General features: G+C 45.5%; 1 protein-coding gene across 2 annotated transcripts in view; it reads left to right on the top strand.

Annotated features, from left to right (window-relative positions):
• The first annotated feature begins 1,645 nt into the window (after positions 1 to 1,645).
• The window catches only part of RANBP10 (RAN binding protein 10), a 69,628-nt gene continuing 54,796 nt past the window's right edge, over positions 1,646 to 16,477 (top strand). For both annotated transcript variants that reach the window (XM_082290143.1, XM_082290142.1), the window contains exons 1-2: positions 1,646 to 1,867; positions 2,759 to 2,870. In XM_082290143.1, coding sequence (XP_082146269.1) covers positions 1,663 to 1,867; positions 2,759 to 2,870 — 317 coding nt within the window. In that variant the 5' untranslated portion in view covers positions 1,646 to 1,662. The remainder of the gene's footprint in view (positions 1,868 to 2,758; positions 2,871 to 16,477) is intronic.

Here is a 16,477-nt window from a genome sequence, read left to right as displayed (position 1 = left end):
AACTACAGCCAAATGGCACCAGTTACAGGGACTTCTGGAAATCCAGCCCAGCTCCTGGCAGCAGAACTTGGAAGTTAAACAGGTTTTGCACAACACTAAAGGATGTGATGACCAATAGAGTTAAAATCTCTTCAGCAGGAAATGCCAATCCAAAGGGCAGGCATTTTTCAAGTTTGGTGGGGTTTTTTTAAACATTATTCCATAAATACCACGAAGAGCATTTTTGCTGATACAGTGTGACTGAAGTGTTGGAAAGAAAAGGGTCCTTTGAGAAGCTCTGCTGGGAGCAGTAAATGCATGTCCTGCATGGATGGGATTCCCTTCTCCAATGTGTGTCAGAGTTCACTTTCTTCTCGTAAGAAGGTGCAGCTTCCCGGGGAGGAATGGGAGGGGATGGTGCTTTGCACCTGCTGCCTGTCACAGTAGTGGGCTGGCACTGGGTTTGGATGTTTCACAGGAATTCTTCAACTCCCCAGAGCCTTTTCCTTGGACTGGATGTATTTCAAACAATTGATACCTCTTTGGCAGTCTGGAGTCTCAGAGGTAACTTTTTGTATCAAACTTTGGCTTGTACAAATCCATAAATACATATAACTATATATCTAAGCATATAAAGTCGAAATATATAACTATATAAATATTCTCTCAAGTAAGGGAAGATCATACTCTCAAGAGAGCCTTGTGTCAGACCTGTAACTTCAGCTGCTGGGAGCTCTCTTTAGTCAGGTCGAGAGGCTGCAGCTCTTTGCTTAAGTAGGTCTCCCGTTGCTCCGACGATCATAGGTTTGGAACGATGACAAGGGCCTGTTTATTGCTATGGAGACATGGAAGAAGAATGGAAACATGGAATTAAGTGTGTCATATACAGAAGAATGAACTCATAGTGTAAGTCAGCTCAGGGATCTTGTTTTTCTTCCTGCTGACCGTGGCTTCACAGCAGGAGTTCAGTTTTTTTACTGTACTCTGAAGACAAACAGATGGGGAAAAAAAATATGTACAAAGGCTGTATATCCACATGGATGCAGCTGAGAACCAAAGGAGCCTTTGTGAGCTGCAGCGGGCCGGCCGCGGTCCCTCATCCACGGCCTGGCAGCGCAGAGCCGCTGGTTTTTCCGGTTGCTGGGATTTGCCGGAGCCGCCCGTGGCTGCGCTCGGTTCCTTCCTCTGTCCCGGGGCCGCCATGGCGCGCGCGCTCCGTTTACCCGTCGCTATGGCAACGGCCACGCCCGCAGGACCCCCTCCCGCGCCTCCATAGCTGCCCACGCAGCGCCTGACGCGCGGGCGCCGCGCGGCGGCCGAAACCGGCCCGTGCACGGAGGCGGCCGGCGGGCGCCTGCAAGCGCGGGGCGGCACTTGGGCGCCGCGTTGTCGTGGAGCACGCTGGGAACGGCAGTCCCCGCACCCCACGGCGCTGATGGGAGCGGAGCGGAACGGGGACACGGTTCCCAGCGTGCAGCGCGTCGGGGGGAGGGACGGGGCTTTGCTTGCGCAGCCTCTCGGGAGTTGTAGTCTCAGCGAGAGCCGGGGACGAGGGGGCGGGCGTGACGTGGACTGCGCTTCCCGTCGGGCAGCGCGGCCCCATTGTGGGCACGCTCGCAGCCCATTGGCTGCCGGCCGCGGCCGGGCCTCGCTCCCCTCCCGCTGACACAAAGCGGGTCCAAGATGGCGGAGGCGGGCGCGGGGAGCCCGCGCGGCGGGGACGCGGCGCCGCCGGGGCCGCCCGAGGAGCAGGAGCTGAGCCGGCGCCTCCGCCGTCTCTACCCCGCCGTCAACCAGGACGAGACGCCGCTGCCGCGCTCCTGGAGCCCCAAGGACAAGTACAACTACATCGGCCTCTCGCAGGGCAACCTGCGCGTCCACTACAAAGGTGCCGGGCTGGGGCGGCGGCGCCGGGTTTGGCTTCGGCCCGGAGCGGGACGGCCCCGGCGTGGCCCTCGGCCCGGCCGTTCCGCGGGGCTCGCCGGGCGTGGGCTGAGTCGGCAGCGGGTCCGGCGGCCCCGGGGCAGGGGCGCCGTCAGCAGCGCGGGGACGGGAGGCGCCGAGCTCCGGCCGCGGGGCGCCCGCTTGGCCCGGGGTCCCGGCTGGGCTGCTTGGGCCGGGCTGCCTGGGCTCGGGAGCGGAGGCACTGGGGAGCTGGGGTCTCTCCCCGGCGGAGTGTGTGGCCTTATATAACGCTGTGCGGTGTCGCTCGCCTGGGCCCGGTGCAGCCAGACCGTCTGTTTACTCTGTCATCCTGCTTAAAACCCGGCCGAGCGGTCGGATGGCCCCGACACGCTGCGTAGCTGGGGCTTTGGCTCCTCGGGTTTACACCAAATAGCTGTTCATAGACTTGTAGTGTGATGTTTTCCTTGCTCGCTATTGGAGCTGTTCTCCCTACCCACCCAGTGGAGAACTGATTATTCCTTTTCCTGCCTGGCTAGTAAACACTGATGTCATTCCCCTCTTGTGTAATCATTTTTGTCTTCTGTCTGTGTACCTTGGTCTTCAAATTATGTCTGTGGGGAGGGGGAGAGGTGGTACTGAGAGTCTTTCTCAGAAACTTCATAGTGAAAACAAAGGGAAAATTAAAATGCTCGTGCTGTAGGAATTGTTCCTGGTGGCAGTGCAGGGTTGCATATCCTGGTTCTCTGGAAAGCGTGCTTTAAATGGCTGGCTCCGTGTAGAAACAGATCCCTGCTGACTTCAGATAGTGAGGTTTTAGATCAGGATGTGTGAGAGGCCAGATCCCCTCAGTACTCACATTTCTGTTCTTTCTTAGGTCACGGTAAAAATCACAAAGATGCTGCCTCGGTCAGGGCCACTCACCCCATCCCTGCAGCCTGTGGCATTTATTACTTTGAAGTGAAGATCGTCAGTAAAGGTAGAGATGGGTAAGTGCCTCATTCCAGCTCAGTGGCTGGGGATGTGTGTCTGGCAGCTCTGCTGGACTCTGGCCTCCTTTCCGGAAGGGTTCGAGGTCCCGTGGCTGCTGGGTGCAGCAGGCAGGTACAGCATGGGCAGGTTTTGTCCTCCTGGTGAATAGATGTAAAGGAGGTGGAATGCCCTGGAAGCAGAGGCACTGGCACAGCTGTGTCCTGAGCTCTTTGAGGTGGGCACTTCTAAAAAACCTCAGTAAACTGTGGGTCTCCAGTGCAATTTGAATTAAAATAGGTTTTCTTCTTGCTGGCAAGGTTTAGTCACTCTGATTTCTGGAATTATGATGCCTTAGAAATGAAGTGAAGCAGAAGGGAGGAACCTTGAGCTTGATTTTGGACCGCTGCACTGGTGTTGACATGGGGAAGAGTGGTTATAGGAGTGCTGGAGCACTGGGGCAGGCAGTAAAGGGGCATTTCTGTCAAGGTCTGGAGTTCTGCTAATGTGGATTTAATTTTTACTCATGAAGGTGTCAGCTTGCTGTGTGTGGATGTCCTTGGCATTGTTCATTGCTAAAGGATGAATATGGCAGGAATATTATCCAGAAGGGAAAGTCACACAGGAAGAGGAGTTGGGTGTCACTAATTAATCCAGTCCTTCAAGTATGACATTTGAACTCTGGCCGGTTGAAGGGTTGTGGGGAAGGGCAGCAAATGTTCCTACTAAAAACCAAATGAAAGTGACAACTTGTTACAGTTGAATTTTTTTGCTGTCATTGTTGAACTGAGAAGTGGCCTACTTGTAAAGGGACTTGGAAGGATCTCGGGCTGTGCTGCATTTAGGCCCTTGATAATTACCAGGTTATCTGCAGAGGTGGATGCTGGGCTGAATTCCTTACAAATGCAGGGAAAAGACCATCTTTACTCCTTCATTTCACTGACCTGGCTATTAACTGCTTCTCTGTTTTGAAGCACTGCCCTTGATTAGTTTATGTAACTGCTAAAACTGAAATCATTTGCAGTGAGCTTCAAGACAATTTTCCAAAGAAATCACATTACAAAAGGTCACTGAACAGTACTTAATCCTTACTGCACTCTAGATCAATCTTAAAGGGAGATAATGGAATTTTCTGCTTGTCTCCCAAGATCAGAGTTTTCTGTATTAATGATCTGTTGTTTTTATTGTATTCTGTAATTAGTGACTTTCCAGGAATAATTCCAAAGAGACAGAACCATGTGTGTTAACACAGCAACCTGAACAGGAGCTGCTGATAGCTCTGATCCAAAGTCAGGGCAGTGGCGAGGCTTTGAGAGCCTCTCTGATGTCTCAGCCATTCCTGTGCTTTGTTTTTCTTTTGCTGGTAGAGACAGATCCAACTTGTATCTCGCACAGGGTGGTGCTGGGGATTTGTGGTTGTGAATTTCCACTGTAGCTGCTGCCTGGCTGTCACTTGAGAAGGTGCTTTTGTGTATGTCACCTTTAATAGTTTGAATTGTTCCAGCTGGAGGCTCAGTGTGTTGTACTAGTGAGCTGTGGCAGAGATCTCTTTTGAGGAGGCTCCCCAGTGTTTATTCCATCATCGTGACTTCAGTTTAAAGTCCAGACATCTAAAGAAGGGATCGAGGGAATGAAGTTTTCAAGCAGTGTAAGTGGCAAAGGTTGTCCCTAGGAACAACACTGGCAGCCCTTTAGTAAGGGAGGAGGAAGAGGAGTCCTTCTGAGCTCATTTCCAGATGGGTATTCCAGGTGTAAAGCCTCTGCCCTAGAGCTGGTTATTTGACTTCTGTATGAGGTAGTGAGGTAAAGATGTGAAGTTATTCCCTGTGTATCTCCTCTTGGAGTTTGTGATGGCATTTCACATTTAAGTTTAAAATGTGAGTGATTTGGGTTTGAAACAAGACTTACTCAAGAAAGGCTTTGGTGAAATGAATTTCAGCAAGTGTTGAGGAGTCTGATTTTGCTCAAAGGTGTTGTCTTTCTGTGCTCACAGTTGTTAGTTAAGGGCTCTGCACTCTGGTTAGATACTGACACTTGCTAATAAACAACAGAAACGAAGGTTTCAGATAAGAAATGGGATAGAAGCTCCCAGTGGCTTTTAATGGAGAAGAATCCCAAACCTCACATGATGCCTTTTTGCAGCCTGCCAAGAGATGTTGCCTGTGTGTGACATGCTCTGATAAGAGGCTTCTTGAATTGGCATCAGGCAGTGCCATTTTGGATTGGTGATGTCACTGTGGTAGAGAAACCTGAGCTATGGAGATGACTCAGGTGTCAGGACCACCTTTTTAACTTCTCCCCTGTTCTTCATTGGACTAAGGGGATTTAAAACCAGTATGCTCTGGTTCTCTCCTCTGTTTTCTCCCACCCCATCATATCCTAGCAGTCAAAACACATGTCCTTGCCTCCCCCCATTTTCCAGGCTGAGAACTCCTGTGCTCACCCCAGAGCCAGCACAAGGGAAGAGGGAGGGAGGGACTGCAGCAGCACAGATACAAGTTGCTTTGCACTGCCACAGCTGCTAGAAAAGCTCCCTCTTCTGCGCTGTCTTGTCTCCCCTGTGCCTTAATGCACCAACCCCAGAAAGGTGCTTTTGCTAGAGAAGCAAACAAAATTATTTATGAAAACTCTGCCTTTGCCATCGCTGGACTTTTCTGCCTTAGCATCCGTAAAAGCATTTACTGGTGGATATTTCAAAGCAAGTACAGCATCCAAAAAGTCCATTTGGTGTTTGTAAGAAACTTTTATGATTGATGAGCTTTTCTTAGCTTTGGATCTTCTACTGCTCATGAGATAAAACCACAATCCTTTGAGAGAAACAAGCATGATTCAAACTTACTTTTAGTTGAATGGTGGCCATTTCTCATCCTGGTGGATTTAGTCTTTGCTGATAAGAGGTCATGTTTATTTATTGGGTTTGTTTTTTGTGCAGTTTTGGTTTGGTTTGTTTTTTTCTGGGAGAGGGGAGGCTGCCAGGATACCATTGAAAAATTGCCTTGACAAGGTTTGTAGGTAACATGAAACAAATCAGATCTGTCAGTAGGTTGATCTGTTGCTACTTCCTTGCGGGGGGAGATCGTTCTTATCCTCAGAGAGCAGAGGAGAACTTAGTTTGCAGTCTCTTGTCCCAGCCCTCTTCTTACCTCCTTGTCTGTGCTGAGCACACAGGGAGTGGTTCCACAGCACTTCAGGATGATACATGTCAGGGCTGTGGGATTCTGCCCTTGAATTTGTTGTATGTTTCTACTCCTTCCCTCGTGCTGACAGACTGCTACCCCATCCTCTGGTGAGCTGGTTCAGGGAGATAACTGGTGGAAAGCTGGCCAGAAAATAATGAATGATGATTTCATCTATTGACGTCACTGTCAGAAATTGCTCCCTTTTTTTTCCCCTCTTTAAATTGAGGACTACTTTTCAGGGTTCCCTTCCCTGACAGTAATTGAAGGCAAGTCCTAAAGGGATGGGCTGAGCTGGGAGACAGAAGGGTAGCATTGCAGCAACCCTCAGTTCCATTCAAAGTGTTGTTGAACAGTTTTGTTTTAAGACTTGCTGGTAGTTAATTCCTGAGCCATTGTGTGCTTGTCTCCTGAGTGTTGTCAACTGGAACAAAAGGACAAGAGGCAATGGGTCACAAGTTGTAGCAAGGGAAATGCCAGCTGGACATAAAAAAGAACTTTGCTTTGCGAAACTGGTTATGCACCCAGACAGGATGCCTGGAGAGGCACTGGCATCTCCCTCATCAAATTTGCCTGGGGGAGCCCTCAGTCTGCTGACTGATAGAAGTTTCAGAGTTACTTATGCTTTGAGCAGAAGGATGAAGAAGGAATGTCCCAAGGTCCCTTCCCGTCCAAACCTCTCCATGAATCTGTGGATGGCTTGCTTCCAGCATTCCTCAGATGAGCAGATTGGCAGAAATGCCTGTGACTCTTCTGCTCCTGAGCTGCCACAAATAACTCAGGCTTTTATCACAATGCTGTTTGTAACAGTTCAGCCTTAGCTGTATTTGAAGCACTAAACTCTTTCTCTCTCCCTCCAATACGTGGTTCTGTTTGGTGGTGATTTGTCAGCACATCTCAGCCTCTGTTTCCCCATTAGATGATCTCTGCTTGGTAAACAGGAACAGGGAGAGACTCATCAGGGTAAGGCAGCCAACCCACAACTTAGAGGCTGTTGTGACTCAGAAGGACATGTCATCCTTGTTGTCCTCTTTATGCTGGGGCAAGGTGAGCTGCCTGTGGGTGACAGTTCGTGTTCCTGACCACCAGTTTGGTTTCTTGACTGGTTTTACCTCCCCCAGCCACGTGCTGGGTTGTGATGGAGTGTGAGTGGGGAGGACATTCCAGAGGCCAGCCCTGATGATGCACAAGGTTCTGGATTCTAGCAAAAGTCACCTGTCCTGCAGCCTCCTCTCCATTTCTGAGCTGCTCCTGGAACAGACAGCCCAGCAGCCTGTGGACTGCCTTTGCAATGGCACTTTGCTGTCAACAGCTGTCTTCTTCTGGGAATGGTTTGGTCTTGGACAGCTGCTTACTCACGGATGCTTGGGTGTGCTGGCATCCTGACCTCTCCAGTGGGGACAGAGCCACTGCCTGCCCATGGCAACTCTGTGCAAACACAGCAAGTGTGCTCTGTGGGCAGAGGAGGTGCCAAGGGGCCTGGCCCTCTGTGCCAGGGCAGCCCAGTGGTTTCATGAGGACTTTGAGCCATCCCAGGAAGCATCCCAGTATGAGTTTTCTTTTTGCCATGATGGGTTTTTGTGTGCCAGCACTAGTGACTTGTAGTGAGCTCGACTGTGTTCACAGTTTTTTTTTCTGGATCAGTACCTGAAACAGTGATTTCTGCATTAGGTGAAGACCCAGAAAGGCAGGAGAGGGAAGCTGGAAAGACATAAGCCACAGGGAATGCTGGTATCCTTCTTCCAGCACTGTTCTGCAGTTGTTTTGAGCTGTGTAGCCTCTTGTCCAGAGATACTGGTCAGCCCTAGCTTAGGTTGAGGGCAGTTTTCTGGGAGAGGGAGAAAAGAGTTCTTTGAGGAGAGTGGCTGAAGAGCTAATCGAGCTTAGTCCATACCATAGTCTATTTCAAATCTTCCTTTAGCTTTCATACACAAGTGCACCCTAAGCCAGACTTAAAAATAGCTTAGTTTCTCTCTGACTGAAAAAGAAAAATAAAGGTCAGATGTGTTGGTTGGTTGCAGTCTGTACATTAGTAACAAATCATCTGCCCCTTTTCCTTGCTTATGTTTCTCCTTGCCAACTTTCCATTTCTCCTCAGCATATGGTGAGTGTGATGGCTCTGTGAAAAGCCTTTTGCTTGTGTGCTCTAATGGATTCCAGATGCTGACAGAGGCCTGTCCCTGGAGCACTCTTGACAGCATTGCCTGCTTATGCTCAGACACTTTGGAGTGTCCTGCCTGTCTGGATGTGGCTGTAGGGAAGGCTAAGGGATATTCTATGGGAACTGAGGATTTCTTGTGTGATTCCTGATTTGTCACTGATAAGTCTGTAAATAATTGATTTCCTCCCCCTTTTTATGTTTTTCCATCCTGGTTTCCAAGAATCCAAAACCAGCACAGAGAGGGGGTTGATCTGTTTGCAGGTAGGTCTGCTTGTTTGAATTTATGCTGTTCTGCAGACATTCATTTAAACAACCCAACACATAAATAAAGCCCCCAAGTAGATTCCATAAACAGTTCCTGCCTTGTTCCCATTTGCAGATTGCCCAGGCAAGTCCTTCTTGCTCAGCTGCCAACTGTGCCTTGATGCTCTCAGGTGTAGAGACTCATTTTCTGCAGAGGTTTCCTGTCAATTGATGACACCTCATACAAGCTGTTATTTCTTCGTCATTGTTCTGCTACGCTCTTCAAAAAGGGAGTAATATTGAGAGCAGCTTTTCAGTGTAAAGCAGTCATGAGGTTTGAATATCTGATTTGCAATTTTTAAAATTTTTCTTTAATTCCTTTCTTTTTTTATCAATGAAGTGGAAATTTAAACTGAGTGTTTTCTAGCAGTATCATGGGCCATCCATTGTAATAGTTGAATATCAATTTATCATTAAAATAATTTGTGAAATAAGGCAACAAAATGCAAGCAGTGATGGTGATATGTGACTTTTTCACTTGTGATGTGTGCATTTAGGTATGTCTGAGGTCTGAGATTTCCTGGATTTCAGACTGTGATAATTGTTTTTGTTGTTGGGATTTTTTGTTCGCCTGCTTATGAAGTTTTACACAGTAAAGAAGAAAAAATTCAGGAAGGGGTTATTTTTGTTTGGTTATTTTTTCTCCCCCCCCCCCCCCCCCCCCCACCCCCATTTCTGAGTATCCGTTATAGAAATGGTAAGAGTATGGAAAAAGCAAACTCTAGCAAAATCCACATCTTTAGAAGATATGTAAAACATTACTATGCTCAGTTCCTCAGAATATGTTTGCAGTTAAATCACAGAATAATGGGAACTAATCATTTACATATTCTAAGCTTGCAGATCTAAGGAATTCTGTTTAATAACTAAATTTTGTAAGTTGGATAACTTTTATATAGGGAAAACCTTTTTCGTTCACTTGAGAAGCCTTGAAATGATGAACTGCTGAAGACTTTAGCATTCACTGTGAAGCTTTGACTCTTTTTCTTCAACTCTCCACTGAAGCTGAAATGTGATGATTGTGTTATATTGACTCTGCAACCAGATTCACTTTTTAAGCTGCTTTTCTAGCAGTGGGATTTACATTGTACCTGTGATACAACACTGGATCTCTGTTTTCACACTACAGTCTGCCTGCTTGTTTACAAGTTCTTTGTATGGATGCTCTGGTCCACATGAAGCCTTTGTCCCTTGTTGTGGAGATGTCAGTGTGTAAAGATCTGTGAGTTCAGTGTGTGGTGCTTTCCCAGTGCTCACCCCAGCTCTGACTCTCTGCTGCTGTTTAAAGAGAAAGTGTTCTTATTTCACCAATACATCTCTCAAAACTTCAGGTGTTACTTTCTCTCTTGTGTGTTTTCCACATAATTTACCCCCTCTCCAGATCTTATGTAAATACTGCAGCTACTTCTTTCTGTAGTTTCTTTAATTATTGGCAGGTAAATCCTCCTTTCATAAGAATTGTTACTATCCAAGCATAAACCAGAGGAAATTAGCCTAAAAGGCTGTGAGAATATCCCTTAAGCTGGTGGTGGAGTGTTTTCTTCTGATTTGGGTATTGCATTTATATCGTTCCCCCTGTTTTTCAGAGGAAAAAACAGGGGCTCAAGGTACATTTTGAATCTGTCTGTTACGATGGACTGAAATGCAAGAGTAGTCACCAAAATGAAACAGTCTTTAAATGACTTGCCCTCTTTTGGATGCCTTTCTGTTACACATTTGTGGTAACTCTAGCATCTTTCTTTACTGTTTTCTAGGTTTTGTTCATGGCAGAAAAAAATGTTCTGTTGCTTTGACTGGCAATCAAACAATCTTAAGTCCATTCAGTCATGAAAACCTGTTTAACTTCCCTAATATATTTTCAGTGAATATGAGCAATGCATTTGGAAGTGAGGTTTGTTAATCAGCAGGACAACCTGAACGAAAATCCTACTTATTCAGTTGGGTGTAACCAGAATAAATAATCAGAGAATGAGTATCAGTAATGCTTTGTTCTGTTCCCAGACTTTAGGCACCATTTGTCACTGAGATGGTTTGTGTGTGAACTTTGTTGGATATCAGCTGACTTGGAGAATGAGTCAGCTGCCAAGAGTGAAAAAAACAATAAATTGGTGGGACACCTTTGCTTCAACTCCATTTGCATTTGAACACAGGGTTTGGGGTTCTGTTGGATGTGGTGATGCTTGGGGTAGCAGATGGAGAAACTGGTTATTCTGGATAGATTTTAATGGTGATTTTACCCTGGTGGTGCTCGTATTTTACCTTTTCTTTCTTACATGGTGCTCAGGTCAAGTCTTCATCTCTGTATTTTTGATCTTTCAGTGATCCTACAAACATTATCAATCTACATCATTAGTCTTTTCCTCTCCAGAAGGTAGCACAGACAAGGGATGGATTTGGTCCTTCCTACAGCTGGCAGATACCAGTTGAATGTGATCCTAAAATTGGAAGGGAGCTGGGAATATGATACCTTGGTCTATCAAAAATAGCCTTTCATTCTTCCTCTGTCATTTTGTCACCAATTACTCATAAACACCCTGAGAAGATGTGTTATGTTACCAGATTGCTGCCTCTCAGTTTTGTCCTGCTCACTCACCTTCCCTTCCATGATCTTCAGCTTTTAAGGCTTCTCTGCCTTCCCAAGGGCTGATGTACAATGGACTCCTCTGTGCCTCAGGATACTTGTAGTTGTTTTTAATGAGCTCTTAAAAATTTTATTTTCTTCCCTTTATCCACTTCTTTTCAGCCTTGCATTATTTGTCTTTACTGACCTCTTCTTGGGGATTTGGGATTCTTCCTGGAGCCCATCAGTGCTACTTCTGAAGCACCAGCACAGAACAGCAGTATATGCACAGATAAAACCAGAACCACGTCCACTCTAGAGATTATATTCCATTATGAAGTAGTTCCAAAATATTTGTTGCTAGACTGAGGAATCGGAGACAGTTGGAATCCAGTATTTTACATGCCATAGGTAATTTTTTTAAACAGATGTAACTTGTTTTTTCACTTCCTTAAAACAATGTTCCCCTTCCCCCACCAGAACTGCGACAATGTGGTTTCAAGTGGTAAGTTGATAAGGGTTATCATTTCTAGCCACTCTTTAAACCTGGCATGAAGTCAGGACCCACCTCAGACAAGACTAATAGTTCACAGCTTTGCACAAGAGACTGTGAAAAGTCTCTGAAATGCCACCAGTGTGGTGTATTATTCACCTGTAACTTAATTTAGTTTGTTTATTTTAGATTTAACTGTGTGTGTTGAAAGAGTGGGGTGCATAATAGCTGGGAGGACAGGATTCCTACCACATAGGTGTGGTTATTAGAAAAAACTGCAGGATGCAGGAAGCCTTTGACTCACAAACCTCTGCAAGAGTGGAACATCCCTTGTTTGACTCGTGGCTCAGTGGGATTGCGTAGCTTTGGCTGAGCCATGTAATAAAATGCCAGTCCCAGGAATTTCTCCCTTATGTTGTGTTAATGTTGGCTCACAACTGAGCAGGGAACGACTGCTTTACTGGAAGTCATGGCCTTCAGAACAAATTATTCAACCTCTCTGGTCTTAACTCTTCAAGTTTGGACCTTGGTGCCTGTTGGCATCCCTGGCAGTCTTGTTCCAGCCTCCTGTACTGTGCCAGGGTGGGACTGGGTCAGGAAAGAAGAGTTCTGGGCTGGTGGGTGTTACCCAACCAGTGTAGTTTTTCCCCCTTTGTTTCCCCAGCTTTCAGATGTGTTGAATTTTGTCTGCCATCTGGGTGAACCTCAGAGCCACTTGAAAGAAGAGTGGCAGGGATCGTTTCACCATCCTGACTTGGTACCTTTCAACAGGTTAAACAATAAATACAGGGGAAACCTGTTGATGTTATTTATTATTTATGCTTTCTCCTGGCAGAGCTTAAAAAATCTGCCTTGCTAATTGTTTCCTAGTGTTAGAGATGAGTATTCAGTCCAAGTTTACTGGAGAAAGTCTTGCAGCTTTTTGAGTAAAGAAATACCTCTTTTTGTTTAAAGTACACTGCTTGTCCAGTGAGGACCCGGGGCTAATTGCTTTCTCCCTCCTTCTGCCCTGCCTTTATTTTGCACATGGCAATGCTTCTCAAGTGCTGGGTGCTTTCCAGGGAGATGTCCTTTGCTCCTGGAATTCTTGAAACTGAAGAATGTAGTACAGGTCTGCATGACTTCTGTTGCTGTGTTCTCCTCTGTTTGACTCAATGAGTTCTTCATTCCTGCACTGGAAAAGCCAAATAGATGCAAATCCTGGAATTTCAGCATTAGCTGCTTGCTGTCAAAGGGCAGGACTGTTCTGAAGTTTTTCTGCTGGGTTCACAAGGATTTTTGTGGGTTTCCTCATACAAAGTAGCTTTAGACTACACAATAAACTTTTCTGATGTTGACTTTTTGGCAGGTTCTCTGGGTATCAGCTCGTCATCTCATCTGGGTATCTGTGGTTTGTTCTGGAGAAGCATCTTTTGACTCAAAGAATTGCTTCTCATATGGGTGGATTCCCCTTCTGGGACAAACTAAACACAGCCATCAGTGTCTCTTCTATGACTGTAATGCTTAGAACAGCCTCATTAAGGGATCTTTGTTTCCGTTTAGGTCAGTCAAATGTTGACACTCCTGTGAAATAACTTTTCTCATTGTTTTTCAGCTAGTTTCTACCCAGTGGCAATATATAATTCCTCCTGACTCAGTGCATTTATGATCTTTTCTATCTTTATAAATTTTAATTTAGAAGTACAGTCATCATTTTGGTCTTCCATATATTTTCCAAGGGAATGTCTTTTATTGACAGAAACAAAAGATAATACCTATTTTTAAAAAATAAACAGATTTAAAATGCAACTTTGAAAACATCTGTGCTGCAGAGTCCACCACACAAGTTGTCTTAGGAGCCAGAAGTGAACACTGTCCTGTTTAGATGTCACTGTGCTGGAGCAGCTACATGTGGGTGTTTACTGCTAAAGTACTTGGGAACTGGGGAAGGGACACAGAAAGCTTTGTGTCTTTGAGCCTAATCTTAGCACAGTCACGGTGCTGTAAGACCTAGAGGGAAGAATCCTGGGAATACTGCTGGTTATGTGTGGAGCCAGCATCTTCTGTCATGAGAGGTTTTTACCAAGGTCCTTCATTCTTCTGCTGTGGCCAAGGAGAGCCAGGGTGTGGATAAAACAGGCAGAGCTGATGTCGTGGCTGGTGTTCAGTGTGGCTAATTTCAGTCACATTTTCTAAAACAACCAGTACTGGGCAGAGCTGAGGTGAAGTGGGAGTCTGAAGAATTTGGTGCTATGGTAACTGCCAAGGCTGCTGGTGAGTGGAAACAAGACTGTTCTGACTGAATCACCAGCATGTGTCTGCGTTTATTTTTGTCAGTCTGCTCTATTTGGAATTGGTCTACTGATGCAGCATTTTTGAAGCTTCACATTAGGTGTGGGGGGCAGTTCCAAGTATTCGGTGTTCGCTGCTGAGAAGGTGGTTTTAGGAGGTCACTTTTGCTTAGCTTTGCATCTTACCTATGATGGATAATGGACATAAATGTATTATTACCCCCAAAATAACTTTTTTCCTGTTGGAGATTGGGTGCTAACATTCCTGTGCATCCTTTTTTTTTAAGAGGCTCTTTGAATCTCTCTAAAAGGAACTCCAGTTAAGGAATACCCCACAGGGAGTCTGTCCACACTATAATGGTCCAAAACCAGGGGTGATACAGGCAGGCAGACCATAGAGATTTATGTTGAATTATATTGAATATCATAATTGATTCATTAAAAAAAAAAAAAAAAAGAGGCAGTAATTTGCTCTTGATGATGCCCAAAAATACTGTTTAACTAGTATTGAATTTGTTGCATATACAAAACTGGTTTGGAGCATTTGGAATCGAGGAAGTGAGAAGCTGTTCTGCACCAAGAAGTTCAGAAAACATCTGATGCTTTTGGGGGTGGTGGAGTTGAATAATAATTTTTTTTTACCTCCCAATTATCAAGAGAATAGGGTGATTTTTTTGTCTGAGGCTTTGTAGATCTTAAAGCTCATTTCATCCATTACTTCTGGTACATAAATTGATTGTAGATGGGAAAAGCAAAGTAGCACTTTCTAAAACAAAACCCAGCAGTCAAGTCTGTGACAATTTGAAGTTCTGGATTTAAGATGTGGGCTGTAGAGTTGAAACTCAGCATGGTGAGGGAGTCTGTTTTTATTTTAGGTTGTCTGCAAATTCTGTGTGCAGTTTTACAGCCATTAAGGTCTTATTTTTAAAGTTTGTCTTGAGCTTTAAATGGGATCAGAAGTTGAAGAGCAAAAAACTGTGAACCAGGAAGGCTTGTGGTCATGTTCCTTTTTTTTTTAACAAACATATTTCCATGGTGTTGTGTATCTAGATTAAAGTGTAGTTCTAAATTTAGTATTTGTGGAGTTGTAATACTTGCTTTTTATAAAAATACAAGCTTCCAGTCTCAATTTAAAGCTATATTGTCTGAAAATGGAAAGATACTATTCTGTAAGTTTTGTCTTTGGTTATGTGCATCAGATTTGCTGCTGTACACAAAAGAGGGGGATGAATCTGCATAGAAAATAATGAAGTTAAGCAGGGTAAGCCAAAGTGGGTGATGACCTATTTTATCTGAGTTCAACAACTAGGTTATTTCCTCTAATTTCCAATGTTTTCCTTAGTGTTGCCACCTATGTGGTGCAGTACAGTGCAGTGAGCCAGCAAGGGATGGGGACAAAGGGCACCCATTGAAGTGCTGCAGCTGGGATTGTGCTGAAGCTGTGCCAAGGCTGTGTGCAGAGGTGTCCTCTCTGTTCAGTTCTAGGTCTGTTAATGTCAACAGCAGCAGATGTAGAGGCAGAGGAGCAGACAAGCACCCTCAGGCAGTAAAGAGGGATGAAGTTGGCCTGTGGCCCTGTGCCAGCAGAGCTGTGCTGTGTGATACTGAAAGGAAGGAATCTGACACCACCACAAGACAAAGTGGCCACAGTTCTACAGTGTTTTACCTTCAGCTGAGCCAAATAGATCAGGACATAAGAAACATTCCCTATGCCAAGAGGCATGTCCTGCTCTTTGAACAAGATTTGTCACAGCCAACAAATTTGGGACGTCTGGAGCTTGGTGATGTGACCTGGTGAAGTTGGTGGGGATGGTTCTGCCAGAGAAGCAGAATGGTCTGCTCCTGGACAGGTTTTTGTTCAGTGTTTCAGACCTGCCAGTGTCAGGATGAGCTCTCTGGTGTTATTGCTTCAGGCTTAGATGGTGCTTTTATATTGAGTTGAAGCAGTTGTGTACTTTGAATCACAGCTCCCCTCAGGTTTGAACAGTTGGCAGAGGTGGCACTCGTCACTGCTCTCACAGAGTTGAGTGCAGTTGTAGCTGTGGACTGGGATCCTGGCTGCTTGCACACGTAGTTGGAAAAAAACACGTGGCAAAACCCACCATGTAGTAAGGAAATCTCTGTAGCAGCAGAAGATTCCAGACTCAGTCGGAATACAGAAACTGAACAAGAACTCCCTTATCTGCCAGTGCACTAAGAAAGTGGCAGTGAAGAGCTGGAGTATTCCCTGAAGTTAGAGGGGAAAGTCTTCTATATTGTGCCTGGAAGGCTGTAAACATATCCCCAAATTCAGTTTATTAGAGATGCATGTATGTCAGATGACACCATGAGGCTGAATTTTTAGATGCCATAAATGCCTGCTTTGGAGAGGCTCTCGTGAGTCAGGGAACTCATGAGGATGTAACTTCTGACTCGTGCTCTGAGCAGTGCAGAAAATGTTTGCAAGAAAGGTGTGTTTAGAAGATGCTCTGCAGCACTGACCATAATCACTCATGTTTGGTGTGCTTTGAGGAGTGCTATGAAAGGTCCCCAGACCCTCCCACTTCAGTGTTCATCCAAAAACCCCACCACCCAACAACAAAAAAAGCCAGAAAACAAACCTTATAAATTGAAGAAGCTTGTTTAAGAATAGCTAATAAAATCAGAAGGGTTAAATGCTTTGAG

This window comes from Coloeus monedula (assembly GCF_965178545.1).
Source record: "Coloeus monedula genome assembly, chromosome: 13".
Taxonomy (NCBI): domain Eukaryota; kingdom Metazoa; phylum Chordata; class Aves; order Passeriformes; family Corvidae; genus Coloeus; species Coloeus monedula.
The sequence above is the reverse complement of the archived record's forward strand: the minus strand, read 5'-3'. Positions and strand labels throughout refer to the sequence as shown.